General features: G+C 41.9%; 1 protein-coding gene across 1 annotated transcript; it reads right to left on the bottom strand.

Annotated features, from left to right (window-relative positions):
* Nucleotides 1-42: 42 nt before the first annotated feature.
* Ift52 (intraflagellar transport 52) lies at nucleotides 43-27,807 on the bottom strand. Its single transcript, XM_069989797.1, has 14 exons — nucleotides 27,686-27,807; nucleotides 25,877-26,001; nucleotides 25,388-25,475; nucleotides 22,062-22,191; nucleotides 21,456-21,531; nucleotides 19,926-19,997; nucleotides 16,449-16,575; nucleotides 14,215-14,301; nucleotides 12,936-13,004; nucleotides 7,335-7,489; nucleotides 3,837-3,924; nucleotides 2,694-2,802; nucleotides 1,510-1,655; nucleotides 43-330 (listed from the first exon to the last, which is right to left on the bottom strand). The coding sequence occupies exons 1-14, from the start codon at nucleotides 27,704-27,706 to the stop codon at nucleotides 283-285; spliced, it is 1,341 nt and encodes a 446-aa protein (XP_069845898.1). The 5' UTR covers nucleotides 27,707-27,807; the 3' UTR covers nucleotides 43-282.

Genomic DNA, 27,807 nt, shown 5'->3' with positions numbered 1-27,807 from the left:
AAACAAATCCTGGAGTCAGAAGAAAAGACTTCAATGACAGACTTTCATAAATTGTAAAAGTACAGGTTTGACACAGATTTAATTTTAAAAAATGGAATGTCTCTTCCATAAGGATTTTTTGTTATAAACCTTACCTATATGGCTGCTGCAGAAGAGGCACAGATTTCCACAGTTTATAGAGGAAAGAGGATATAAAGGATATACACCCTTTGGTAAGGAGTTGAGGAATGATTCAAAAATACAAAGAGAATCAGGAGGCAGAAATGCTCCAGCAGGCAGTCCTCAGAAATTGTTAGGAAATCCTATTTCACTTGTATCAATATCATGTTCCTGGATGAGAGAATAAACAGAATTTTAGTTTTAGCAGTATAGACCTTGAAATATGAATTCTTTAGTGTTTTGGATGTTAATGAGAGATTTGGAATCATCATTAAGTAGAACACAGGTTCTCTTTAGCCTTTTTTTTTTGTTGTTGGTCTCTTTAGCCTTTTTTTTTTTTTTTTTTGTCGGTTGTGGGGCTTGAACTCTGGGCTTGGGCGCTGTCCCTGCACTCTTCAGCTCAAGGCGAGCGCTCTACTACTTGAGCCAAAGCACCACTTCCGTTTTTTTAGTGGTTTATTGGAGATAAGAGTCTCAAGGACTTTCCTGGCCAACCGCGATCCTCAGATCTCAGCCTCCTGAGTAGCTAGGATAACAGGTGTGAGCCACCCGCGCCATCCGGGCTTTGTCTTTAGCTTTAAGGCTGAATTCCAGCTGAGGAACAAGTTTTTACAACCTGGACAGGTTTTCTGACCAATGTCCACACCCACCATGATGAGTACTAGCAAAGATAGTTGGAGACGATCTGCTAGACTCCTTACCAACCTTAGGGACTCTGCATAGCTCTTCTGAAGGGGACACTACCTTTTTTTTTTTGTCTGTCATGGGGCTTAAACTCTGTCTGGGCTTGGGTGCTGTCCTTGCGCTCTTCAGCTCAAGGCAAGCACTTTATCGCTTGAGCCACAGTGCCACTTCTGGTTTTCGAGTGGTTTATTGGAGATAAGAGTCTGGAGGACTTTCCTGCCTTGGCTGGCTTTGAACTGCGATCCTCGGATCTCAGCCTCCTGAGTAGCTAGGATTACAGCTGGGCTATCTGCAGGGCTAAATCCCTCAGGTGACTTCAAGTCTTTGCTCTAAAATCAATGGTGCAGTAAGCCAGCCTTGATTGATCACTCTATTTTATACCACCAGTCACTAGTGCCAACTTAGCATACCAGATCCCTCTAGCTTGGCTACTTTCTGTATACTATAGTATTTACCATCTTCTAGCATGCTAGGTTATGTATTTATATATTCTATTATTGTTCATTGTCTGGAGCCTACAGCTCCATAAGCGTAAGGACTGTCTGGTGTACACATATGTAATACTTAATAAGTACCTACAGAACTAATGAATGTTATAAAACACAGCTTAGGCACAGTACTGCCATTTCAATGGCCCCATTTCAGTAAGCCTCCTGCACTCTGTACCTGGTTCAATTTCTTGAACTCCACCACTTGGAAGAAGATGTGTTCAAGGATATGTTTGGCATCCTGTTGATCCTTTGGTAGTTTACTGGTTACTCCAAGAATGTCACCACACTTCCTGACATAGAACTCCAGGTCTTCTTCAGTACCTACACACAGTAAATAAAGTTAGATTAACCCTTCACTTCTGCCCTCAAAGTACACACAATGTATTTTAGTAGGTATTCCCTGTTAAGTTCCTGAATCTCTCAAGATTAATCACCTCTTCCTAGAATGATATGACCACAGGACTTACACACTGACAAATTCTAGGTCTTTCTTTCCTTCCCCTCCCTCCTTCCTTCCCTGATCTTTTTCTTTCTTCTTAGTGATACCTAGGTTTGAACTCAGGGCCTCACATTTGTTCAGCTTGCTTTGTTTTCAGCTGGCACTCTACCACCTAAGTCATGCTTTTGGCTCTGCTTTTTGTTGTTTATTTTGTACATGGAATCTCATGGACTTTTCTGCCTGGGCACACAACAAACCTAGATCCTCCAGGTCTCAGCCTCCAGAGTATCCAGGATCAAAGGTATGGGCCACCAATGCCCAACTTCCTGACTCGCTTTTCTAATCTAACTGTTCCCAAGACCAATGATCTAGATTTGCTAGATGGAAGCCAAGGTCACTCAACAGGTCAGAATTAAAGGCCTACAGAGATCAAAGCTGAAACCTTTGGCTTTTTGCTTAATATCTTATCTATAATCACTCACCTAAGTAACTGCCCTCAAGAAAAACAACTATTATCATTCATGCACAATGAATAAAAATTTAACTTTAAACATACTTTGTTTTTTGTTTTTGTTTTTGTTTTTTTTGATGTTGTTGTTGGTCATGGGGCTTGAACTCTGGGCCTGGGTGCTGTCCCTTAGCTCTTTAGCTTAAGGCTAGCACTCTATCACTTGAGCCACAGTGCCACTTCTGGTTTTCTGAGTGGTTTATTGGAGAGTAGAGTCTCACAGACTTTTCCTGCCCAGGCTGGCTTTGAACCGCAATCCTCAGATCTCAGCCTCCTGAATAGCTAGGATTACAGGCGTGAGCCCCCAGCTCTAGCTTCACACTTTGTTTTAAGCTTTGTCAGATAGCCTATCTCAGAGGTTGTGATTAAATAAACCTCATAAAAGAAAAGAAAATGTATTAGTCCAACTCACATTTATTAGTGATCTGAGCAAGCCGTGCCTTCTCAGAGGAAAATGTCTCATCTAAGTCAAACAGTTCCAGAGGAGGAGGTGGCAGTTCCCTGAAGCTAGGAGGGAAAACCTAAAAGGAAATGCAGTCTTTTATGAAAGATGTTTTCGAAGCCATAACTAATAATGAGTGAAGAGACACATGGGAAACAAGGCAAACTCAGGCCTTCCCCTGGGATGAACTATCCAAATTCCCATTGCCTCCCCCATCCATCACCCATTAGATGTAGAGCAAACTGGACTATCAGCAACCAAAGGGAACCAACTACAATATCAAACTAACCAAGCCAGCATACTAATGGCAGTTAACTCACAAACAATGCAAAGCTTGGGGCTTAGGTTTGTTTTGAAGATCTGATTATAAAACCTGTTTCTCATTTAATAATGAGGGGGTTTGGGGATTGTTGTTTTTTGTCTTTGAGATAGGATCTCACCCTGTAATCAAGACTGGCTTCAAATCTGGGTTCCTCTTGCCTTGGCCTCTGCAATGCTGGGATTATAATGTGCACCTTGACACACAGCTCAATCATGAGCTCCTTCAGGGACAAACATTATTTGGGAAGCAAATACAGACTCATGTAGAAAGGATGAACTTAAGAGTCAGAATGCACAGGCATGAACCAGCAGTGTACTAGTAAACATTTAACTATCAGCTCTAGGATTTGACATTTTCTATGATGTAAACACACCCACGTGGCTAGTTTCAAGCTAGCAAGTTGTAGCCTGATAGTTTATAACACTGCAAAATACACTGAGATAGGACATTATAAGGTAGGTTTGGTTAATGCTAGATCAAAAAAATTTTAATGTACCCTATTGATACAGCCTCCCACCCCCTACCTCGCCATCTTTCCTCAAGCATTCTCATACATGCCCTCTAACCCCACAAGAGGGGAAGAGCTGAATAGCCAGGAAAGTCCATGCCCTGGATTTATCAGTTGAGACCTCCCACATCGAAGTCTGTACAGAGTACTCACAGGTGTGGTGCCAGAACATGTTTAAGTTTAGAACTGTGACTCCATGAGGAGCACCACATTGACGTCTGGAAGGGCCCACAGTGAGGACATATGGTGGGGCTCTGCAACAGGACTCCCCAAGCATGCTTACCGCAGGCTGAAGGGCTGGCAGCGGTGTCTCAAACTGAGGCTGGATGAGCTGGAGCGGTTCATGTTTCACATTTAGCTGCTCATGAGCCCTGTGTTTATAATAGAACGGAAATGTAGGAATCAAGGCAAGGTGTCATGGCAAAGCATATCTGACTGTTCCTTACATTGTTCTGCATCAGAGATGATGGTTCAATGCTACTTAATAAAACATACAAAATGTATTGTTCCAGCTAATGTAATGATCCCATTAGGCCTCAATTCTACAGATAGGAGAACTTTTCAAGTACCAGGCTTCTGGGTTTTACCTGAGGCACAATGAGATCCCCATGACTCATTGTTTGTTTCCATCAACAAGAGACAGGAATCCAATCTGAAGACTGCTCTAGCAAGTATTATGTGTACACCTGTTGGTTCACTCACTCAGCAAATCCTACTGCACTAACCACTACGAAGAAGGCACTACAAGTACAGCAGCAGTAAACAGACACCAGGGCAGGCCCTCATGAAGCTTACATTCCAGGGGAGGAGAAACAATAAACACAAAGCCCAGTAACATTCCAATATTCAGAAGAAGCAAATCAGGAGACAGGAAAGGGCCTGGGGTGGTTTGTCAGAGGAGCCCTCAGAGAAGTCATGTGGTGTCTTCAAAAGTGTCCCAGGCAGAGGCATGAGAAAGGAGACTACGCGTTTTGTCACAGAACAACAGGGAAAGTGGTAGGAGGAGGGAGCTTATAGGTAAGTGCTAATCTTACCCTGTGATATTGGGCTATGGTGGCTTCTCCTTTGCTTCACTCTAACATTTATTTGTACATAGTTTTTGCATTGTATATAATTTTGTAAGATGGCTGGACTCTGATGGTAAAGCAAATTAAAATATTTTTACCCAAATTAAATTTGATGCATATCTGTGGCATTCAAATGTAAGCTAGAAAAGTAAATGCCAATGGGTATACAAGGCTCAGGGAAGGTTCCATGATTTCAGAAAAGAGTGAGATATGTGACTGCAGAAAGGCAATCAGCTGAGCAGATTTCCAATGAGTGAAGACAAGTAACTTTATTCTAGCACCTACTACATGGTACTTAACCCTGTACTATGTACTAAACTCAAATTCAAATACTCAAAACAAGCCTGGAACATGGGTATAATGTCTTCAGGAAGAGAAAGCTGAGGTGTAGACACTTAAAGTAAGTTTCCAGGTCCACATGGTTTGTAAGGACCAGAGGTAAGATGGGAGCTTGGATCTCACCAGCCTAAAACTAAAACCTCCAAATTCAATCTAGTCAGTAAGCAAAAGTCACAGGGACAGTAAACTATGGTCCCCATAGTCAACACACAAAGAATTCTGTTGCAGAGCACTAGTATTAGCCATCTAGCCATGAACTTGTGCTTTTCTGCCCCTGTGGAACTGACTATGGAGAGCAAATGCTTTGTTCCATTAAGTCTTCCATTTCTCCACTCAGCTCACCACCTTACAGCTAGCACATATAGAATGAAGAAACTAGTCTTGAAGCCAAGCAAAGCCTAGTTCAGCAGGCTGATCTTTATGGAAATGGGGAAGAATTAATAGAAGAGCTAAATACAAATTTGTGAATCTTAATTTCCACATTCTAGCCTGAGCTCTGGTAATGCCCTTTTGCCACTTAGGGTCTCAATCCTTACCTACCTGACCATGAACTCTGGGTGGGTGGGATTCCACACTATTCTTGACCTCATATCACATCGGCATCAATAAGTATGGGATGAATGAAGGGGGTAACTTCAGAGAAACACCCCCTAGTTTACATAAGCCCACAAAAATAACTTAGAAAAAAAACAAAAACTTAGAAGCTGGGCGCTGGTAACTCACACCTGTAAGTCTAGCTACTCAGGAGGCTGAGATTTGAGGATCAAGGCTTGGCAGTCCATCAGACTCTTATCTCCAATTAATCACAGAAAAAGCTGGACGTAGCACTGGGGCCCAAGTGGTAAAGTGCTAGCCTTGAGCCCAGGGCCAAAGGAAAAAAAATGCAGAAAAGAGATATTTTGCTTTCAAAAGATGTTAGTAGCAAATAAAGATACCCAAACATACCATATCAAGGTTGTAAACCAGTAATTACTGCCCTCTGCTGTGGCTGAGCCTCCAAAACATCCACTATTTGACTCTACAAAAACTAAAAAAGTCGCAGTTTCTAACAATCCTTCATTCAACAACTACGAACGCTTATCCTGGGCAGGTCTGAACACACCAGAAAAGAATTAGGACCAAAGAGCAGAAACTGGATGAACTGCAACTGGCTAGTGGAATAGCCTCCTGAAAAATTTGTTTTTACAAGGAAAGTCCTGAACTGAAGAGGAAGAGAGATCACCAGAGCTCCACCTTTCCACCACCTCATCTGCACAAGTCTCTTAACCATTGTTTTCACCTCGTTTCCTGATTCCAACTGAATTATACAAACTGCTGCAAGAAATTGTGTTGGCTGGATTTGAAAAGCAGAGATTCAACCACGACCCTCTCCTGAAGGACTCTCCTAGTCTCCCATTTCACAGATCTGGCCTGGTCCTCAGCTTTGTGCTACCCCTAGCCTCAACATTATCACAAGTGTGAGTGGTGAGAGGCTTTAAGCACAGCAGGTTGTGCTGCAGAACACCCTCTCCTAATGCCCTCACTCAGCTCCTGAAATCCCACTCAGCCCTGAAGGCCCACAATCCACAGCAGACACAGACCCTACCTAAAGTATTGGTTGAAGTAATAAGTGTGTAGCTAAGAAAGCCTTTCTTTCAGAAGGATCTCAGTCAAATCAAACTCCCTTTCTTCATTGTGCTCCTGGCTTTATTTTTCTCCACACTTAGGATTTATCTAATAAGTCTGTATGAGAACTTTGTCTGTCTCCCCCATAAAACTGGAAATTTCAGGCATAGTGCCTGGCACTGTAGGTGTTCAGTGTTTGTTGGTTCTGAACATAAGTAAAGGGTAGGAAAAAAAGTGTCTGTGGCTGCACCCTTGGCTTCTAGCTTATCTAGTTAATTTTTCAAAATGTTATTCCTTGACTTTGTCACCAAGAGAGGAAAAAAAAAAGAAGTAAACACTAATATAGAAGAAGCTTGAAAGTCATCCAGGCCTGACTATAAATCTTTCTATTTTCCCTTCTTTAAATCTCTGTTTCCTCATGTGAGTATGAGGCTCAGAGCACTACTGAAATATTAAAGCAGAGACAATGGCACTGAACCACCAACTTTGATTTACTGAGTGAGTTCTGGGATTTAGGATTCTATAATAAAACTAGAAATGCCCTGATCAAACAGAAAAGGCTGCTCCTCCTAAAGGCTGGGGGCAGAGTGGAACACACAGGGGCTAATAACTACTGACAGTTCCTCTACAGCAGCCACACATCCCACAGGTTGACCTCAACTCAGATCTAAGAACAGGTTTCCAGCCCCTAACTACTGCCCCCAGGCTCATGTTTTCACACCAAACACAGAGTGGACTGCAGTGCAGCACAGGGAGCTCCAGGTACTGACTTGATGACTTTGGGGAGGGAGGCGGTATTCAGCTGGTAAATGGACAGGTCGAAGAGTGTGGTAAAGTCCCGCGGGTTCTCATCACCCTCCTGAAAACACACTCGGAGCCGCTCTGACAGGGTGGCTGTGTCGGGCAGCATCATGTAGTCAGAAATCTGAAAGCCACAAGAGAGTTCCTTTTAGCTGAGCAGAAATGAAAGCGTATCCTCTAGTCTTTGCCTCTCAGGTCTCAATTTTTAATATTTATACCTTCTTGCCAAGAGCTTTATCTGAGTATCTGTTTATAATCACAGAAAGAGGAATAAACAGGGCTAAATAAACTCCAAGGCCAGCTAAGTACAACTCTCCAATTACTTGCAAAGCTTTCCCACAGCTGGAGAGGCACACAACCCTGTTGACTGGTCTAATTTCACAAACTTTCATCTGTGAGGACTCAGCAATTCATACTACCTCCCTAATCCCTCGTGTTCCCACTTTCTAAGGCATACTTGTCACTACAACCATCCAAGACAAGTTGCTTTATGTAATCTCTACGGTTGACTTTATTTTCTATTTTAGTAAGAAAACAGAGGCAAACATAAAGAAAGTACAGCTAGGTACTGGTGGCTCATGCCTATAACCCTAGCTACTCAGGAGGCTGAGATCTAAGAGTCAAGGTTTCAAAGCCAGTCTGGGCAGACAAATCTGAGATAATTCCCCTCCAACTAACAAGAAGCTAGAAGTGGAGGTGTGACTCAAGTGACATAGCACCAAAAGGGAGAAATAAAAGCCAAGTGACAGCATAAGGCCTGGAGTTCAAGCACAAGTACTAGCACAAACACACACAAAAGCAAGATGCTGGACAGTATACAAACACAGTATATTTATACAGTTTGTATAAAAGGGGAGGGAGGAGAATACACATACTTGCTCATTTAAGTATAAAATGTCTCTGGAAGCACATACGGGACACTGCTAAGATTGTTGTCACTGGAGGGTAACAAAGTAGCTGGGCTGAAAGATACAAGAAAGACTATTCACTGTGTATGCTTTCCAATCCTGCACTATGTGAATATGTATTACTTACTCAAACTAAAAAAGTGTATGTTGACAAGCTTACTTCTTACTGCCCTTTGAACTGCACTTAGCTATGGGGCCTTCTTAGGAAAAGTTGAGAGACTGGTCCTCTAAAATCTCCCAAAACATGCTGTTCCCTGCATTTTCTACCTCTGGCTCTGGGGAAGATAGGCCTGAGCATTACAGAAGTAATGTAACAGCCCAAGGGTCACAAGCTCTCCTCATCCTCAAATTATCTGTTTTTGTTCTGTCATTATCTTTTCAAATAAAGTCTCATTTTTAACCTGGTGGGTCTAGACCACAATCTTACTATTTGTGCCATTGCTGGGGTGACAAGCGCATGCCACTGCACCCAGCTTTTCATTGCTTGAGATGAGGTTTCTCACAAACTTTTTGCTTTGGCTGACCCTGAACCATAATCTTCCATTTTCAGCCTTCCAAGAAGCTAGGACTACAGGTATGAGTCACTGTGCGTGGGGATTCTCAAAAAAATTTTTTTTCTTTTTTTAACAAGAATTAAGGAAAGACCATAAATCATTACATTTCCTGTGGCAGTTTCCAAGACTTCAGCCTCTAATGTAACATGGGGTGAGGGAGAAAACAGTAAAACAACTTAACTATGTTGGGATACCCCTCACACCACAGAGACCAAGTAAGGGCCAGCAGTCTCAAAGGTCCTGAGGCTGATTCTCCTATCTCTCTGCACAGAGATCTTCCCACAAAATCCTGGTGCAGGAAGCCCTCAAGGCCTTGTGAGTCTAGGAAAAAAAACAAAACTGTGTGCTCCTGGGATCACAGGTCTTCCAATTTGCTGGCAAATTTTTATGTCAAACTTTTTTTTTTCTTGCCTGGGTGCTGTCCCTGAACTCTTTTGCTCAAGGCTAGTGTTCTTCCGCTTTGAGCCACAGCTCCACTTCTGGTTTTCTGGTGGTTAATTAGAGATAAGAGAGAATCTCACAGACTTTCTTGCCTGAGTTGGCTTTGAACTGGGATCTTCAAATCTCAGCTTCCTGAGTAGCAAGAACTACAGGCATGAGCAACCAACACCTAGCAATGCTCAACTTTTTAGGTAAACTCCCACAGCTCTTTATTGAGCTCCCATTTTACTCTATTAAATACCATTTGAAATTGAGATGGTTCCTGGTTTGAAACCCATTCTGTTACAACATGATTTAATCTGAAATAACCAGGGAATTCAAGTTTTCAGCACTTCTCATTCTGCAATACTGCTGGATGAGCATTTTACTTTCCAAAGCCTTATAATACTGTGTGTGTGTGTGTGTGTGTGTGTGTGTGTGTGTGCGTGTGTGTACGTGTGTGTGTGTGTGTATGTGTGTGTACTCATTTATTCTTGCTGGTACCAGAGTTTGAACTGAGAGCCTAGCACCTGTTTGTTTTGCTTGATCAACTGGTACTCCATCATTTGAGCCATACTTCAACCTAGCTTTGTGTGGGTCATCTTTGGAAATGAAGTCTTCTGGACCATTCTGCCCAGTTTGGCTTCAACCTTTATCCTCCAGGTCTCAGCCTCCTGCGTTAACTAGGATTATAGGGATGGGACCCTGATATGCCTGCCTATTTTTCATTTCATTGAGTCAGAATCTCAAGCTGGGCTCCAGCTTGCAAGTCTTTTGCCTCCATCTTCTAAGTGCTGAGATTACAAGTATATCCTACCACACCCAGTTTAGACTGGAAATCTCTATGCAGCCCAAGCTGGCCTTGAGCTCTTGACCTGCCTGCCTCAGCCTCCCAAAAAAAGTACATTTTTTTTTTTTGGGTCGGGTTGTGGGGCCTGAACTCTGGGCCTGGGCGCTGTCCCTCAGCTCTTCAGCTCAAGGCTAGCACTCTACCACTTGAGCCACAGCGCCACTTCCGGCTTTTTTCTTTTTGCTTATGTGGTGCTGAGGAATCGAACCCAGGGCCTCAGGCTTGCAAGACAAGCGCTCTACCACTGAGCCACCTTCCCAGCCCCAAAAGTACATTTTTTTCACTAGGTCTCAAATCTGGAAGGTAAATGCAAAGTTTGAGAAAAAGACCTTAATACCATCATCTTCTCCTGGTATTTCATGAATTCCTCCCTTCTGCACTAGTGTAATGTCAGGTATGGTAAGCAATAAACCACAGGACAATAGAAATGGGACTGGCTCCAAAAACTGCCTGACCTAGGGGTTAACAATGGCATGGCCAGGTATTGACTTAAATGGAGACCTTGAAGATTCACTTACTTCAGTTTCCTCAGCTGGGATATGGGACTGACAAACTTAGCAGGAGCAAGGTAGGAACACAGAACAGGTGCATATGCAACATCTCTTAGTGCTGCTCCCTGGACTCATGACATTAACTTGGACTGGCAGTGACCAGGGGTGGATACTGTGAGAACTGGAAAGCAAATTCCTGGCTGTCCCTAGCTCTTTTCAGAGGCTTACCTCACTTCTGAGGAGGAAGTTAAACAAAATATTGATATGTTTAATGTTTCCACAGACTCTAGCTGGACTGGAGGCTCTCCTATTTCCTACCCCAAGGCAGATTCTAGGAAGCTGTGTGGGAGGAAGAAGCCTGGAGATGGCTAAGACTGCCTTTCTCCATCTCCTCCACCTACACAGCAAGAAATCCTTTTTCCTGCCTTTTCAGTTTCAGAAACAGAAAAACTACACCATGAGCAGACTTCAACTCAAGGGACCTGGGTTTGAATCCTGACTCTGTACTTGCTTGCTATCTGTAACCGTGTATAATTTTTGTTTCCTCATCTGTGAAATGGGAATAAGACATCTACCTCCCACAAGTTTGGAATTAAGTAAGATGACTTACAGACAAAAATATGATATAATGCCTGGCATATAAATGCCTGGCATATAAAATATTTAAAAAATATCAGACTGAGGATGTTGCTCAGAGGTGGGATGACTGCCTAGCAAGCATAAGGCAATGTGAACTCTGACACTGCAAAACAAGTGAATGAAAGCTAGACATATAGCACTTTTATGAAATGTCCATCTCTGAAGTTAGGCTTTACAATCATCCTGTGAGGCAATGCACATAGGTATTTGTGTCCCTGCTTCACAAATGAGGACACTGGAGTAAAAAGATAGAAGGAGCCTGCTGAGGTCCCAGAGCTGGTGGTGGTATCAGACTCAGAGTGCAGGCTACTGATTTCCTAATCTAGGAATAGTTTTCTCATGCCCCCTTTTCAGAGAAATAGTACCATAGTGCCTTCAGGATTGTCTTTTTTTCCCCCTCTTTAATTTTTTAAAATTATCTTTTAAGTAGTTGTACAAAGAAGTTTCAATTCAACATGTCAGCTTATGAGTATCTCCTGATCAAAGTCACCCCTTTCATCGTTCTCCTCAAAACTATTATTTCTTTTTTTGTTGTTTTGTTTTGTTTTTTGTTGTTGTTTTGTAGGGCTTGAACTAAGGGCCTAGGTGCTTTCCCTGAAACCTTTTACTCAAGGCTAGTACTCTACAACTTTGAGCCACAGCTCCACTTCCTGTTTTTGAATGGTTAATTGGAGCTATGAGTCTTATGGGGACTTTCTACCTGGGCTGGCTTTGAACCACAATCCTCAGATCTCAGCCTCCTGAGTATCTGGGATTACAGGCATGAGCCACTAGAACCCACCTTATTTCTAAAAGCAATAAAGGTAGTTTAAACCTAAAATTCTGAAGACTGACATTGCATCACAAAATAACTAGTTTTTGCTGGATGCGCTTGTGCATGTCTATAATCCCAGATCAATAAATTTATCATTTATCATCATTATTATTTTTTGGATGTGTGTGTTGGTCCTAGGGCTTGAACTCAGGACCTGTGTGTTATCCTTGAGCTTTTGTGCTCAAGGCTAGTACTCTACCACAGGAAACACAATTCTACTTTCAGCTTTTATTTTTATTTTTGGGATTTAATTGGAGATAAGAGTCTCAAGGACTTTCATGCCTGGGTTGGCTTTGATCCCAGCCTCCTGAATAGCTAGGATTACAAGCCTGGATGCTGTCTATGAGGTTTTGTACTCAAGGCTAGCACTCTACCACTTGAGCCACAGCTCTACTTCCAGTTTTTATTGTGCTGAATTGGAGATAAGAGTCTCATGGTCTTTCATGCCAGGGCTGGCTTTGAACCATGATGCTCGGATCTCAGACTCCTGAGAAGATAGGATTACAGGTATGAACTTTATTTAATTTTATTTTTTTCAGTGCTAGGGATTGGACCCTGGATTTTACCTTACCATTAAGCTATAGCCTCAACCCAGACAGTATATTTTAAATTCCAAATTTATATACATAAATATATATATATACACATATATATATACACACACACACACACACACACATAAGTCTACCCCCAATTAATTGTATCTATGACTAATTATATAGTTTGTTGACTTAATTGTTTTCTACAATATGACCTTTCTCTCCCCCAAAAGCTTCATTTCTTGCCATTGTTTTACATATAAGGTAAGACAGACTGTTAGAAGCTATTAGAAGTGGTATTGAGAAGCTGAAGCCATTTTACATGTAACTTTCCTGATGATGCCTAAGCTCCTACCTCTGGGTCCTCAGCATCAATCTGGTTTAGGAGGATGTCTCCTGTTGTGAGCCATTGGAAAACAACATCCTGGATTAAAAAAATAAACACAGAATTAGACAACTGGCTATTTGAGAAAACAAATCAAAATTAACTGAGAGGCCGGGAATGTGGCTTAGGGGTAGAATGCTTGCCTAGTATGCATGAAGCCCTGAATTTGATTCCTCAGTACCACATAAACAAAAAAAGCTGGAAGTGGTGCTGTGGCACAAGTGGTAGAGTGCTAGCCTTGAGAAAAAGAAGCTTAGGGACAGTGTCCAGGCCCTGAGTTCAAGCTCTAGGACTGGCAAAAAAAAAAAAAAAAATTAACTGAGACTTCCCAACACCACACAATCAACCTCCCAGTACAACAACTATAGGCTAAGGAATTAATTTCATTCATGAAAAGCCTGGGTGGACATGTCTTCCTCTGCCAAATAAATGGCTGGAATCCCACTGTGCACAAGTCTGGATGCACTATGGAGACATTTGCTTCCTCACAGAACTGCACTGAACAGTCCTATACATGGCCCTTCATGACTGCCACTCATGTTGTCAACCCTTCCTCTCCACTCACCCTTTACAATCTTAACTCAATTCTGATGTTCTCTTGCCTGGCTAATGCTCCCAGCCTCCTAACTGGCTCTGGGTTGCCTCTTCCTCTCTACTTTCCCCATGATTGTCACAGGGATCTGATTATGTTCAAGGATGTTTCCAACCTTCCAAGGGCTCCCTGTGACTTTCAGTATGAAGTTAAAGCTCCTTGTTAGCTTCTCATCAGCTTTCTCTTTATGTCAGCTTCTGCCCCCAACTCAGCATGCTCGCAAGTTCTTTCTGGAAAGGCACCAGTGACTCATGACTGTATCCTGGCTATTCAGAAGGATAAGATCTGGAGGAACACACTTTGAGGCCAGCCCGAGCAAAAAAATTTTCGACTTCATCTCCAAAATAACAAGCAAAAAGCTGGGCTGGAGATGTGGCTCAAGTGGTAGAGCACTAGCCTAGCAAGCATGAGGCCCAGCATTCAAACCCTAGTATTGCCCCTCCAGAAGAGAGGATTTACTAATCTTCCTGTCTCCCACGTACTATAAACTTGCTTTCGCAAGGGCTATCCATGATTCAATTTTGTATTTTTAATGGGTTTTAAGGAGTGGGTTATAAATGAATAAGTATACTTATCAGTATATTTTTACTGATTATTTTTAAATGATGTGAAAATCATACACAGTATATATTAACTTTGTGAAAGAGAAAAGCTTGCCATGATTTTGCTGTTTTCTTCTTTATCCAAATATTGGTCACTGAACATGTGACAGGAGCCAAGCACTGCCAGTTTCCCGCCTTGGTTCTGTTGATGACAAAGCAATGTCAGATATTCAGATCCCAACCACAATGCATGCATCCTGTTCCCAAGCAGTTATTGTCATCATCATGCCAGCAACTCTCTCACGTATTAGGTAAGTGCAAACTCACACTGTGATTTTAGCAGTTGAGAAAGACAGAACTATGAAAACACACATTAACCTGCCTGCCTTTCACTATAGATACTTCTATGTTCCTCTGTCTCAGTTTAACAAAGGTCGTATTAAGGAGACTCTATAGCTTTCTTCCAATTGTTATTATGTATATATGTATGTATATATATATGTGCATATAGATTATATACACAGATACATATGTAGTCATAATTTTGAAGGAAGAAAAAAGAAAAACCCACAACATAAAGACATTTATGAGTACAAAAAAAACTGCTTAAGATCCAAAGTGAAAACCAAGCTATAAACATGAGCAATTGTACAAAAGAAGGGTTAAACATTTAATAAGAAAAAAACTCCATATTTGTCCATTCTAATTAATTAAAAGTATTTTGCCTATCAGACTAATAAAAATGAAAAAATGCCTATAAACAGTGTTGGTCAGGTTTCACTAAAATGGGTTCTTTTACACAGGTTTATTTAAGCTGTCAATATATACAACAAAGTAGCCTGAAATACATGTTTCTTTAAAAAACTACATAGCCAGGCTAGGAATGTGGCTTGATGATAGTGCTTGCCTAGCATGCACAAAGCCCTGGGTTCAATTCCTTAGTACCACATAAACAGAAAAGGCCGGAAGTGGCGCTGTGGCTCAAGTGGTAGAGCACTAGCTTGAGCACAGAGAGGCTCAGGGACAGTGCCCAGGCCCTGAGTTCAAGCCCCGTGACTAGCAAAAAAAAAAAACCAAAACTATACAGCCAGGCCCTGGTGACTCACGCTTATAATCCTAGCTACTCAGGAGGCTGAGATCTGGGGATCACGGTTCAAAGCCAGCCCGGACAGGAAAGTCTATGAGACTCTTATCTCAAATTAACCACCAGAAAACCAGAAGTGGCACTGTGGCTCAAGTAGTAGAGCACTAGTCTGAGCTGAAGAGTGCAGGGACAGTGCCCAAGCCCAGAGTTCAAGCACCACGACCAACAAAAAAATAAAATTAAATTAAATTTAAAAAATACACAATTTTATCATCATATTGACAAATAAAACTAAATCTAAGTTTGGAGGGCTGGGAATGTGGCTTAGTGGTAGAGTGCATGCCTCACATGCATAAAGCCCTGGGTTTGATTCTTCAGGACCACATGAGCAGAAAAGCCAGAAGTAGTAAAGAGCTCAAGTAGAGAGGTTCAGGGACAGAGCCCAGGCCTGAGTTCAAGCCCCAGGACCAACAAAATAAATAAATAAATAATCCAAGTTTGGGGACTTAGGAAGGTAAGAGCTAGGCTTAGGGCTTGACTCCACCAATTACTGTTCAGCTCAATGTTTTTCCATGAGTGAAATACAGAATCCTTAAACACAACTTCAATGGTGAGGTGCAGTGATTCACAACTGTTATCCCAGCTACTTCAGAAATGGAGTTTAGAAGGACAATAATTCAAGGCCACCCTGAGCAAAATGTTAGCAAAACTCTACCTCAACCTATAAAACTAAGTGTTGTGGTCCATATCTGATATCCCAGCTACCAAGGAGGCAGAAATAGGAGGATGGAGGTCCAGTCCAGCCCAAAGAAAAATTTGAAAATAAATAAATAAATAAGGGCTGGAAAGGAAGTTCAACTGGCAAAGCCCTTCCTAATAACCACAAGGCACTGAGTTCAAACCACAGTACCATCATAAAATAAAATAACCTACTTCTCAGAAGTTAGCATGAAGACTAGTGAGAAAATAAAAGAAGTTTGTGTTTGTGTGTCGGTCACAGATCTTGAACTCTGGGCCTGGGCACTGTCCTTGAGCTCTTCAGCTCAAGGCAAGCACTCTACCACTTGAGCCACAGTGCCACTTCTGGCTTTTTTCTGTTTATGTGGTGCTGAGGAATCGAACTCAGGGCCTAATGCATGTGAGGCAAGCACTCTGCCACTGAGCCACCTTCCCAGCCCCATATATAAAGTTTTTTATCTGTGAAAAGGTAAGGTAGTTTCATTGTTGAAGGTAACAAACATACCCATATCTAAGAAAGGGAATACCTTTGAATGGTAGAAAGCCAGAATGGGTCTGTTGAGTGGGAAGCAGACGGAGCCTGTGGACAGAACAGCCACTGCTGGTTTCATGACACTCAATGTGGCACCAAAAGGGTAGACAAAGGTGAGAGCCCTGTTAGAAATTAAAGTAACATGCCCAAATGTTTTAAAAACATTTTTAAATCTCAAAAAAATCTGTCTTATTTACCCTCAAATGCAAAGTTTCTTCTAAACTTTGGTTTAACTCAAAAATTGGGATTTAACTCATGTTCTAAGTGCAAATGATTATAACTGGAAGAGCTGAAGCAACCCTGATATAGGGAGAAGAGGAAATTAGGCCTCACCTAGGACACACCTAGAGCAGCGAGGCAGTGACTCATGACTATTATTACTAGCAATTTGGGAAGCAGAGACTGCAGTTTAACAGGAGCCTTAGGCAAAAACTTTGAGAGATCCCATCTCAAACAATTCAAAGTTGGGCATGGTAGCTCTTCTCTGTCATTGTAGCTACACCAGAAACATAAATAGCAAAACTGCAGTTCAGGTTGGCCTGGGCATAAATAATGAGAACCTACTTCTTGAAAAATAAAGCTAAATGGGCTAGGTAGTAGCTAAAATAATTTGGTCTGATGTGGGGCCCTGTGCTTCTGGTGTGAGTGTAGAATGGAGTATAATCCTGGGGTGAGGCTGATCCACACAGGACAGGCTAGGGTTTTACCGAAATGTGGAGCTCTGCAAAGGTACTATTTGGATGGAACACTTGAAAAAGCGCTTCAGAGAATAGAGTGAAACAGAGAGCTTAAGATCAGAGCATAAAGTTAGAAACTTAGGGGTGAGCGGAATTATAGCCAAAGCACCTTAGAGGGAATCCTCCAGAATGTAAGAAACTTTTAGTTTAAAATTATTTTCTAGCCAGACACAGTGGTTCACGCCTGTAATCCTAGCTACTCAAGAGGCCGAGCTCCAAGAATCAGGGTTCAAAGCTAGCCCATGCAGAAAAGTCCGTGAGACTCTAATCTCCAATAAGCCACTCAGAAAACCAGAAGTGGTGCTGTGGCTCAAGAGGTAGAGCACTCACCTTGAGTTGAAGAGCACAGGGAAGGCGCCCAAGCCCAGAGTTCAAGCCTCACGACCAACAAAATATATATATATATATATATTTTTTTTTTTTTTCTACCAGTGTTATTGTTTGCCATCTATTCAGTGAAGTCCCTCTATGCCCACAGCCCAGGCATATCCCAATAAGGGGAGGCTGCAACTGTAAGTTCCAGGCAGTAGAGGAAATGAGCAGTAGATGACAGAGGAAGTAAAGGTAAGTAAAACAGTCTTTAGGGATGTCAGTATATTTCCTTCCTGGCCCCACTTTTCCCAAAAGCTCTTGAGAGATAGGCTGATGTGGTTTCTTCTATGAATTTTCTTGTTTCTACTTTCTATGATGCCTCCATCCTTTTTTTTTTTTTTGTCAGTCATGGGGCTTGAACTCTTGGGCCTGGGCGCTGTCCATCAGCTCTTCAGCTCAAGGCGAGAGTTTATTGCTTGAGCCACAGTACCACTTCCAGTTTTTTAGTGGTTTATTGGCGATAAGAGTCTCATGGAGGGCTGGGAAGGTGGCTCAGTGGTAGAGCACTTGCCTTGCATGCCTGAGGCCCTGGGTTCGATTCCTTAACACCACATAAAAAAAAAAGGCTGGAAGTGGCGCTGTGGCTCAAGGGGTAGAGCGCTAGCCTTGAGCTGAAGATCTGAGGGATAGCGCCCAGGCCCAGAGTTCAGGCCCCACGACCGGACCCAAAAAAAAAAAAAAAGAGTCTCATGGAGAGGCTGGAAAGGTAGCTCAGTGGTAGAGCACTTGCCTTGCATGCATGAGGCCCTGGGTTTGATTCCCCAGCACCACATAAGCAAAAAGAAAAAAAGCCAGAAGTGGCACTGTGGCTCAAGTGGTAGAGCGCTAGCCTTAAGCTGAAGAGCTGAGGGACAGCGCCCAGGCCCAGAGTTCAGGCCCCACACCGGACCCCCCCCCCCAAAAAAAAAAAAAAGAGTCTCATGGAGGAAGCACCCAGGCCCAGAGTTCAAGCCCCATAACCAACCAAAAAGAAAAAAAAGTCTCATGGAGTTTCCTGCCCGGGCTGGCTTTGAACCATGACCCTCAGATCTCAGCCTCCTGAGTAGCTAGAATTACAGGCTTGAACTACGGGTGCTGGGCTTGCCTCCATCTTTTTACTTTTGTTTCTTCTTTTGGTGTTAGGGATCAACCTTAGGACCTTTGCTGACGTAGTAAGATTGAGATGGAAGCAATCTTAGCCTTGTCTCAAAAATAAAAGAGGGTAAAGGGGGACTGGGATGTTAGGGGCAGACCCTCTGCCTAGCATGTACAAGACTGGGCCCTAAAAGGCCAGCTTGGGCTACATAATGACCATGTCAGAAATAAAGGTTCAAGCTGGGTGCTGGTGGTATGATCCTAGCTACTCAAGAGGATGAAATCTGAGGATTGTAATTCAAAGCCAACCAGGGCAGGAACATTTGTAAGACTCATCTCCATAAAAAAAAAGTAAGGAATGAAGTTGTAGCTCAAGTAGTAGAGTACTAGCCTTATGTACAAAAGATCAGGGACAGTGCCAGGCCCTGAGTTCAAGCCCCAGGACTGGCACACACAAAAATTAAAAAATAAACAGACAACCTAGACAATAGACAATCTAAGTTGTGACACATTACTCATGTGAACTTAGGCAACTGCCTCTTAGTATCTCATCTTAAACCATATAGGATTATTGTAAAAATTAAATGAAGCAACAATTGCCTATTGTACAGTAAATGCTCAATGCATGGTAGGTAGTATAATTAAGGCAATATTTGTTTCTTTGCTTTTTAGTGTTTTGTTTTTTATAAAGTCTCATGTTTTTTGTCTTGACTGGGGCCAGCCTCAGACCACAATCCTCCTACCCATGCCCCCTGCATAGCTGGATGACAGGTACACACCACCATGCTTATCTTATTTGTTGAGATGGAGGTCTCACAAACTTTTAGCTCAGGCTGGCCTTGAACCACAATCCTCCCTATTTCTGAGCAGCTAGGATTATAGGCATGGGCCAACATACCTATAGGCAAAATATTACAAATTACCTACATGTTAAATTACAGGGAACTAGCTAGATTATGGTACATGTTCAGTTTACCCTGGTCATTAAAAGGAGAGAGTACTTACTTATGTCATTAGATATTGAAAACACAACTAGAAATCTAAATCCATAGTGTTAAAGACTGATTGTCCTTGTGGTGTGGGGGTGGGGTGGGGTAAGGAGGGATGGGAGGGAGGGTGAGGGATGCGCTTAGAATTACAGTATAGGATTGCTACCATTTTCCTTCTGAATTGTTCACATTTTTTAAAAAAGTTTTGAGCCTTATTTTCATAATCAGAAAACTCTTTTCACTTTAAAAACATAACTCGAATGCAAACTCCTCCTCAAGCAGCCTCAGAAACATACTCACTGTGCATTGTTCTCACTGCTCTCCTCATCAATGATTCCAGGCACAGCCTTTCCTGCAGCTCGGCTAATTTCCCTACAAGAACAAAGTGTAAGTCTAGCAAACAAAATCAAGGGAATTACATACCACGTCCATCAATAGTAAATATGAACTAGATTTAAGAACTCTGGAAACTTGGAAATATAATTTTTAGGAAGTAAATAAAAAATGCCTCCTTGGAGAAGCTTGTAAAATTTACCATGAAAATATTAGACTCAGTTCCTTGTTCTTTGAGTCAGTACCCTCAACTCACATTCTAGACTGTATCTTCAGGGTCAACAGCTATCTAGCATTATGGCAAATTCAAGTGCAGAATAAATACTTCTGACCGTGGGAAAAAGCACACAGGCATCTGATGCTGTTCCCTCATGCATTCATTTTTCAATGCCCAAATGTCCCTCATCTATATTTTAGGCTCTAAATTGGTGGGAAAGTTGACTTCATCTCAGGCTCTAGGACAAGGACAGTCAGGATGGGCATGTGAACCCATAGAGTAAATCTCAGAACATTTGCTGGAAATGCTGGGTCCAAATCATGCTCTCTAAATGGTGTGGCAAGCACATAGGCCTAGGTACAGGAGTGGAAAGCCATGAGAATTGGAAAAAAATGGAACTGGAGCCCTTGATGATAGAATTGTACAGTCAAACTACACCCAAAGCCTATTTCTGGGACCTTCGATTACACAAACCAATAAAGTATCCTTATTTTAAACCCATTTGGGCAAGGTTTCTACAGAAAGTATATTGATAAAAGGTTTCAAAAGATGGGAGGAATATAATTTGATAAATAAGTAGTAATCTAGTAAGTTGTGACAAGATAAAATGAAGCAAACAGACAAGAAAGTGGACAAGGGAAGTGGATGTGCTTCTGGATTCCAACTAATGATGAGAAGCCTGGAGTTGGTGAATTATGGCTCAGGCATAAACATGAATGGCAAGTGAAAATAGGGCTGGAGGCATGGCTCAGCAATAGTATCAGCTCACAAAGCACAAGGCCCTAAGATCAAACTCTAGCACTGCCAAAGAAAGAAAAAGAAAAAGAAATGACCCTGAAAAGAATATATGAGAAGATATGAAAGCCACTTGTAAAGACATTTCTATGGGTGAGATTGGGAAAGACAGCAGAGGTGGCATTGATCAAGATGCTCTGGACTCATAGTCTGACTTGTTGAAATTAAACCCCTTTGTATGACTACTCAAGATAATGATAATTTTTTAAAGACATTTTTGCTTTTTTTTTTTTGTCGGTCGTAGGACTTGAACTCTGGGCCTGGGTGCTGTCCCTCAGCTCTTCAGCTCAAGGTGAGCGCTCTAGCACTTGAGCTACAGCGCCACTTCCAGTTTTCTGGTGCTTTATTGGAGATAGGAGTCTCACAGTCTTTCCTGCCCGGGCTGGCTTTGAACCGCGATCCTCAGATCTCAGCCTCCTGAGTAGCTAGGATTACAGGCGTGAGCCACCAGCGCCCGGCTACATTTTTGCTTTTTATCTACTTACCTATTCAGCACACCATTGGAAACCAGAGCCTCCTTAGGATGGAAATACTTGAAATAAACATTTCTAATCACAGCATCTTACAGGAGGAAAAAAAAAAGAAAGTTCATTTTAGATTAGAAGCAAGCAGAATATCACAGACCTATACAATTTCGACCTGAAAGGTCCCATGGGGCTCTGTTGGCATCCCTCCTCCCATTTTATCTTGTACCTAGGCCCAAGACCCAAACTACTGGTTAGCCCAGAATTCTGGACCACGTAATCGCATCCCAGGGCTTTTACCTTGTACTTGTGGACCCAGAAGATTATAATATGCATGATAAATTGGAAATCACTGCCTCTAATTAAAAATAATAGTTACTACTTGGCACTTGTGACTCACACCTGTAATCCAAGCTACTCAGGAGGCTGAGATCTGAGGATCATGGTTTAAAGCTAGCCCAGGCAGAAAAGCCTCCATAAGACACTTATCTCAAAAACTGGAAGTGGTGCTGTGGCTCAGGTGGTAGAGTGCTAGTCCTGAACACAAAGAGGCTCAAGGGCAGTGCCTGGGCTCTGAGTTCAAGTCCTACAACTGACAAAATCAATCAATTAATCAATAATAGTTACCATTATTCACCATGATTCCATATTCTTCTAAGAGAAAGTTAATATTGGTGTCAAATCTGGATTCTCCACCCTCTCCTAGCATCACAAGGATATCTCCACCACTGTCAAGGTACTTCTTTAGAACTTCAAACTACATAAAGAAAAAAAAAAATCAACCTATGAATATGTGCAGATTTTTGTCCAAAATACATGTACTATGACTAAGACCGTATCCAGCTAAAAAGTAAGCACTTCAAAAAGGCTTTAAAATGAAAATACAGTATAATAAAAAATTTACTATGTATACAGGATCTCCAAGCTTGTCTTTGAACATAAAACTACAAAATACTCAAATTAATTGCCATTTTCAAAGCTAACTATCTGGTCAGCAAACCAGAAGTGGCCAACTATAAGCTAATGAAGGCTCACCGATCACCTTTCAGCAACATTCCTGGTCTCACCTACTAGATACGGTTCCTTGGTAAGGAAACCCCTCACGAGGTTTGCCAAATCTCACGTTGGGAGGAGAAAAGCAAAACCTCCTCTGGTTGAGAACCACTTATGTAGACCATCCCTTCCCCTCATTGCCCACCAGGGGTATCCATGAGAAAGCATTCCCTATCATCTCAGGAAGGAAGGAATTCTGCTCAAGGTCATCAAATGACTAAACCACAGTGACAAATACAACTTGCCTCCTTTCTACTGGGAAGCTCTCTTGCTTTCACAAAGCCTAAAGGGACAGAGAACTATAACCTAATCTTGTTAACCCAGCCTAAGAAAGCCTTGGGAACTGAGGTCCAGACCAATAGCTAACATTCTTCACTAAACACTCCACCAGCAAAGAATGTGAAGTGCACACCAATGAGTGTGCCTGTATAGATTATAATTTAAAACACACTCCTCAAAAGGAACTCTCAAGGATAAGAAAAGCACAGATAAGAGATACCATTTCCTTCTATAGCTCAGTGGTCCCTTGCATGCAGCCACTTTGGGAACCACTGGTCCAGCCCAGCTTTGCTCCAGCTCAGCCCTTTCACTCTTGCACGCTCTCTGGATGTCTCCCCTTCACCTTACCCACAATATGGACAACAAAAGAATCAAAGATTTTTAAATAATTTAGTTCAAAAAATCAGTTCAAAGGCATTTTCTCTGGGCCTTATCATCTAATGCCTCTTTTCTGTGCTTCTGTGGAACTATGGCACTTAGAACATTGTTATCACCAACTTCCTCCATTTCCCCTATACTATCAGTTCCTTGTGAGCAGGACCATGTTATTTGATTCTGTTCCCTAGTGTTGGTCATAGAGATGACATTGAGGTCACTATCCCTCATAAAAGATCTCTAATAAACCATTTTGGAAAATAGTGAGAGGGAAGAAGTAAGGCATAATTGCATGGACCCTGAACTCTACACAGGACTAAACCTAGATTCAATCTGTTTTTCTTTTTGACTTCTTATCAAACTCCTTTTCCAATAGTCCTAAATATCTGTTGTACTCTGGCTGGTCATAGCAAGCAAGCAAGCAAGCTTGTCTATCTTTATGTTATTGACATGGTATGATCCAGGCTGTGGCTCTCACAGGAGGCACTTAAGACATTTATCACGTCATTATTTTTAACTGTCACAATATTAATGTCTAAAAGCGAAGGGTGGGGAAAGGCATGCTAAATGTCCTACAAATGTTCAGGCCAGTCCAGAGAAGAAATGTCCTACAATTTTGAATGTCTGTCTAGAAAGTCATAGAGGTAATAAAAAGAAAAATAAGCAAAACCCAACAACTGAACCTAGAATCTAACCCCACTTTCTGTTTAAATACAAAGTATGTTCTGTATGGTTTAATTTCTGGATACATAAGTAGGGGTAGGGAATGCTCAACCTACAGACTATTTAAGGCCTTGAAAGCATATGGTTCATGACAGGATAAACACATATTGCCATATTGCTTCTTGTCAGCTGCCCTTGGCTGTCTGCCTATATGATAATTTAATATGGCCCACAACGATGTTATAAATATCTAAATGGCCATTAGCATTAAAAAGGTTTCCCACTCCTGTAGAGGAAGAAGGTATATTCCTGGCAAGGACTGCTGAGATGGAAGATGGGCTAATTAGGTTTGTTTTTTTTTGCCAGTCATAGGGCTTGAACTCAGTGCCTGGGCTGTGCCCTTGAGACTCTCTGTGCTCAAGTCTAGCACCCTACTGCTTGAGCCACAGTGCCACTTCTGAGTAGTTTATTGGAGATAAGGCTCACAGACTTTCCTACCTAAGCTGGCTTTGAACCATGATCCTCAGATCTCAGCCTCCTAAGTAGCTAGGATTATAGGCATGAGCCACTGGCATCCGGCTTAATTTTTACCATTCAACAATGGTAAACACACCAACATTGTGGTGTAACGAATCTCCAGGACTCTTTTCATCTTTCAAAACAGAAACAACACCCCATTTTCCTCTCTCTCAAGACTGGAAACCACCATTCCATTCTGTTTCTTTGAATTCAACTAACTACTCTAGGAAGTAGAATCAGACAACATTTGTCTTTTAATGACAAATACCATAAGGTGACTTAGCATAACATGCTCAAAGCTCATTCATGTTCTGGTCTGTGTAAGGATTTCTTCTTCCTTTTTTTTTTTTTTGGTGCTGGGGTTTGAACCCAGGGCCTTGAGTATGTTAAGCATGTACTTCACCACTGAGCTACCCTGGCCCTCTTCCTTTCTAAAGCTGAATAATATTCCACAGTAAGGTAAATACTCCTTTTTGCTCTACACTCATTTGTAAACAGATACATGTGCCATGTCCACCTTTCAGCCATTGTGAAAGTACAGCTCTGAACATGGTGTACAAATTGCTTAAGATCTTGCTTCCTATTATTTTGGATATAGACCTAGAATGAGAATGTGGATCATGGCATGATTCTATGTTTAATTTTGGTGAGGAACTGCCATATTATTTTGCATTAGTGATTTCACCTATTATACTCCCCAACGGTAAAGAGGATTCAAATTATTTTCACATCCTCATTGTTTCTTATTTAGTTTATGAAACAAAATGTAAGAAGTCTAATTTTAAAGCAAAAATATCACAAAGAAGTATGGATCATCACAATTCCACAATGGAGAAAAAATGAAGTGCCTGTCATAAGCAACACAGAGAGAGGCAAAGGGGATTTCAGACCCATGTTCCTAACCATCTCTCCATGCTTCTTTTCTTTTGAAAACAGGGCCTTCCATGCAGCCCAAGCTGGCCTTGAATTCTTGATTCTCCTGATTCAGCCTCCTGAATGCTAGAATTTCAAGCATGTGCCAATATACCGAGATACTATATTTCTTCTTTATGGGTATATCTTACCTCAGCTGCAGTAAATTTTTCTCTTGGCCCAGCTGTAATCCAGAGTTTCACCCCAATTAGTTTTTCAGATGTGATTTCATCTTTTAAGCTGAAAATATGATTTAAAGGCAAATGTTAGACCCACTGAATTTCTCCCACCTAGAGAATTTAAAGAGGAATACTTTTCAGTTTTACTAGTAGTCTGTCATCACCAGTTAGAAGGGAAAACAAAGCCGGGCGCTGGTGGCTTACACCTGTAATCTTAGCTACTCAGGAGGCTAAAATCTGAGGATCAAGGTTCAAAGCCAGCCCAGGCTTTTCAGGAAAAGTCCTTGAGACTCTCATCTCCAATAAACCACACAGAAAACTGGAAATGGCACTGTGGCTCAAGTGGTAGAGCACTAGCTTTGAGATAAACAGCTGAAGGACAGTGCCCATGCCCAGAGTTCAAGCCCCACAACTGACAAAAAAAAAAGGGGGGGGGACAACAATACACATAGTCAGGTTCACCTCTGAATCTTCCAGTTGCTCCGAAGTCTTTTCTGCAAGGATTTGTAGCCACTGTTGGTGGTGAACACCTCCTTTTTATAGGCATTGAAAAGGATGGTGCTTCGGACCTCCTTATCCATGGTTACCTGTGAAAGAAGGGAAGATCAGAAAAAGAATTCCAAAGAAAGGCAGTCGAGGAACAAGTAGATGCCTTCCACCTCTAATTTATAAAGGAATAGTACACAAAATTGCAACCTACTTGTAAAATGCTTACAATTCTCAAAAGGTTGAAAGTGAAAAACAAATACTGATTGATTTATCTTTTTTCCAATTCTTGCTTGTAAAATACTAAAAGCTTCATTTTCAAACATGAAGTTTTCATGCATTTTGTATACTTGTCAGAATAAGTTCTTATCTGCTGAATGGCTGAGTAAACAATATACAAATTATTCTCCACAGAACTATAATAAATTATATTTCCATTAGTACTAATGCATTTGCTTCCATACAATCCTATTTCTGATCTTTATCTTTACCAATAAAATACAGTAGTCCACCTTATCTTTGTTTTTGCTTTCTAAACTATCAGTTTGCTTTTTTTTTTTTTTTTTTTTGCTGGTATCTTGGTATCATAGTGCTTTGTGTAAGTAACCCTTATCGTAACAGCCTACTACTATATCACAATTCCTTCTTTCATCCCATCATGTAAGCATTATTTTTTCAAAGTTCTGAGTTTGAACTCAGGGCCTCATACTTGTGCTTTATCACTTGAGCTCTACCTTTGAGCCATGTCCCAGCCCTTTTGCTTTAGTTATTCTTCAAGTAGAGTCTAGTATCTTTGCCCAACCCATTCTCAGACTGTGATCCTTCTACCTACCTCCTGCAGCCACATCCCACACAGCTGGGAATACAGATTTGAAACACCATGCCAGGCTTCTTTATTGAGATGGAGGTCTCACTAACTTCTGAACTCCAACAGCATTCCTCTCAGTCTCTGACTCAAGTAGCTGAGATTACAGGCATGAAGCACTATGCCTGGAATTCAGTGGTAATTTTTTAAACATTTTGTCCAGTTGGAAAAAAAAATCCTCCATGATTTTACTATTTGACACAGCTATCTTTTTCCAGTTACACGCATGCTTGCGTTTATGTTGTACTGTTGTGTGCATACAATATGTATTATGCTTTTTCCAGTTTTCTGATTTAAAAATACAATTTAGATTAGCAAGACCTGTTGCAAGATTATACACTACTAAACTCGACCATCTTAGTATCTGGGCTGACATATTTCGGCTTCTACTATGATCATTTTTGATGGAGGAGAGATTCCCAGTCAAAGGAAATAAAAGTCTTTTGGGTTTTGTATGGCTGTTGGAGGAAGAGGGCGATGAGGGCCACACGTCCAGCTAATAGCTTTTGTAATTCAGTCCCAGGGGACAGTAGAAGATATGGGGTGCTTTCTTATCAGAATTACTCAGAAATGAGTTCCCTTAAGGATAGGAAGAGAACTAAACACAGAACTAACATAAAAAGAAAACCACTTTGGGTACCCTGCCCAACTACTTTCTAGACACCGGTTTAATCGGTATTTTGCCAGATGAGGGATGGAAGCGCGGCAGTAGTGACAGACTGGTCTGAGGCCCCTAGCCCCGTCGGGGACTTCCACCCACGGGCACGGACAGGGTTCCGGCCTACCCACCCGACCCCAACAGACTCGGACTTTCCAGAATCCTGGCCTGGAGGTCTCCAAGGCAGTCCGGCTAGTCCGTCGTTAGCCCCCAGGCCGCCCCAATGCCGAGACTGGCTCATGACCGTCGGAGCCCATCTTACCTGAGCCCCGGTGACCACCATCTTCACCTGACGCTGCCCAACATCCCGCCGCCAGGTATCCAAGGCCGCTTAGCAACGACGGAGACACCACTGCGCGCCGAGGAGGCGGGGCCTCGCTCCGA

This window comes from Dipodomys merriami, unplaced genomic scaffold (assembly GCF_024711535.1).
Source record: "Dipodomys merriami isolate MVZ:Mamm:240054 unplaced genomic scaffold, mDipMer1.0.p SCAF_39, whole genome shotgun sequence".
Lineage (NCBI taxonomy): Eukaryota > Metazoa > Chordata > Mammalia > Rodentia > Heteromyidae > Dipodomys > Dipodomys merriami.
Note: the sequence above shows the minus strand (reverse complement) of the source record. Positions and strands in the feature narration are given on the sequence as shown.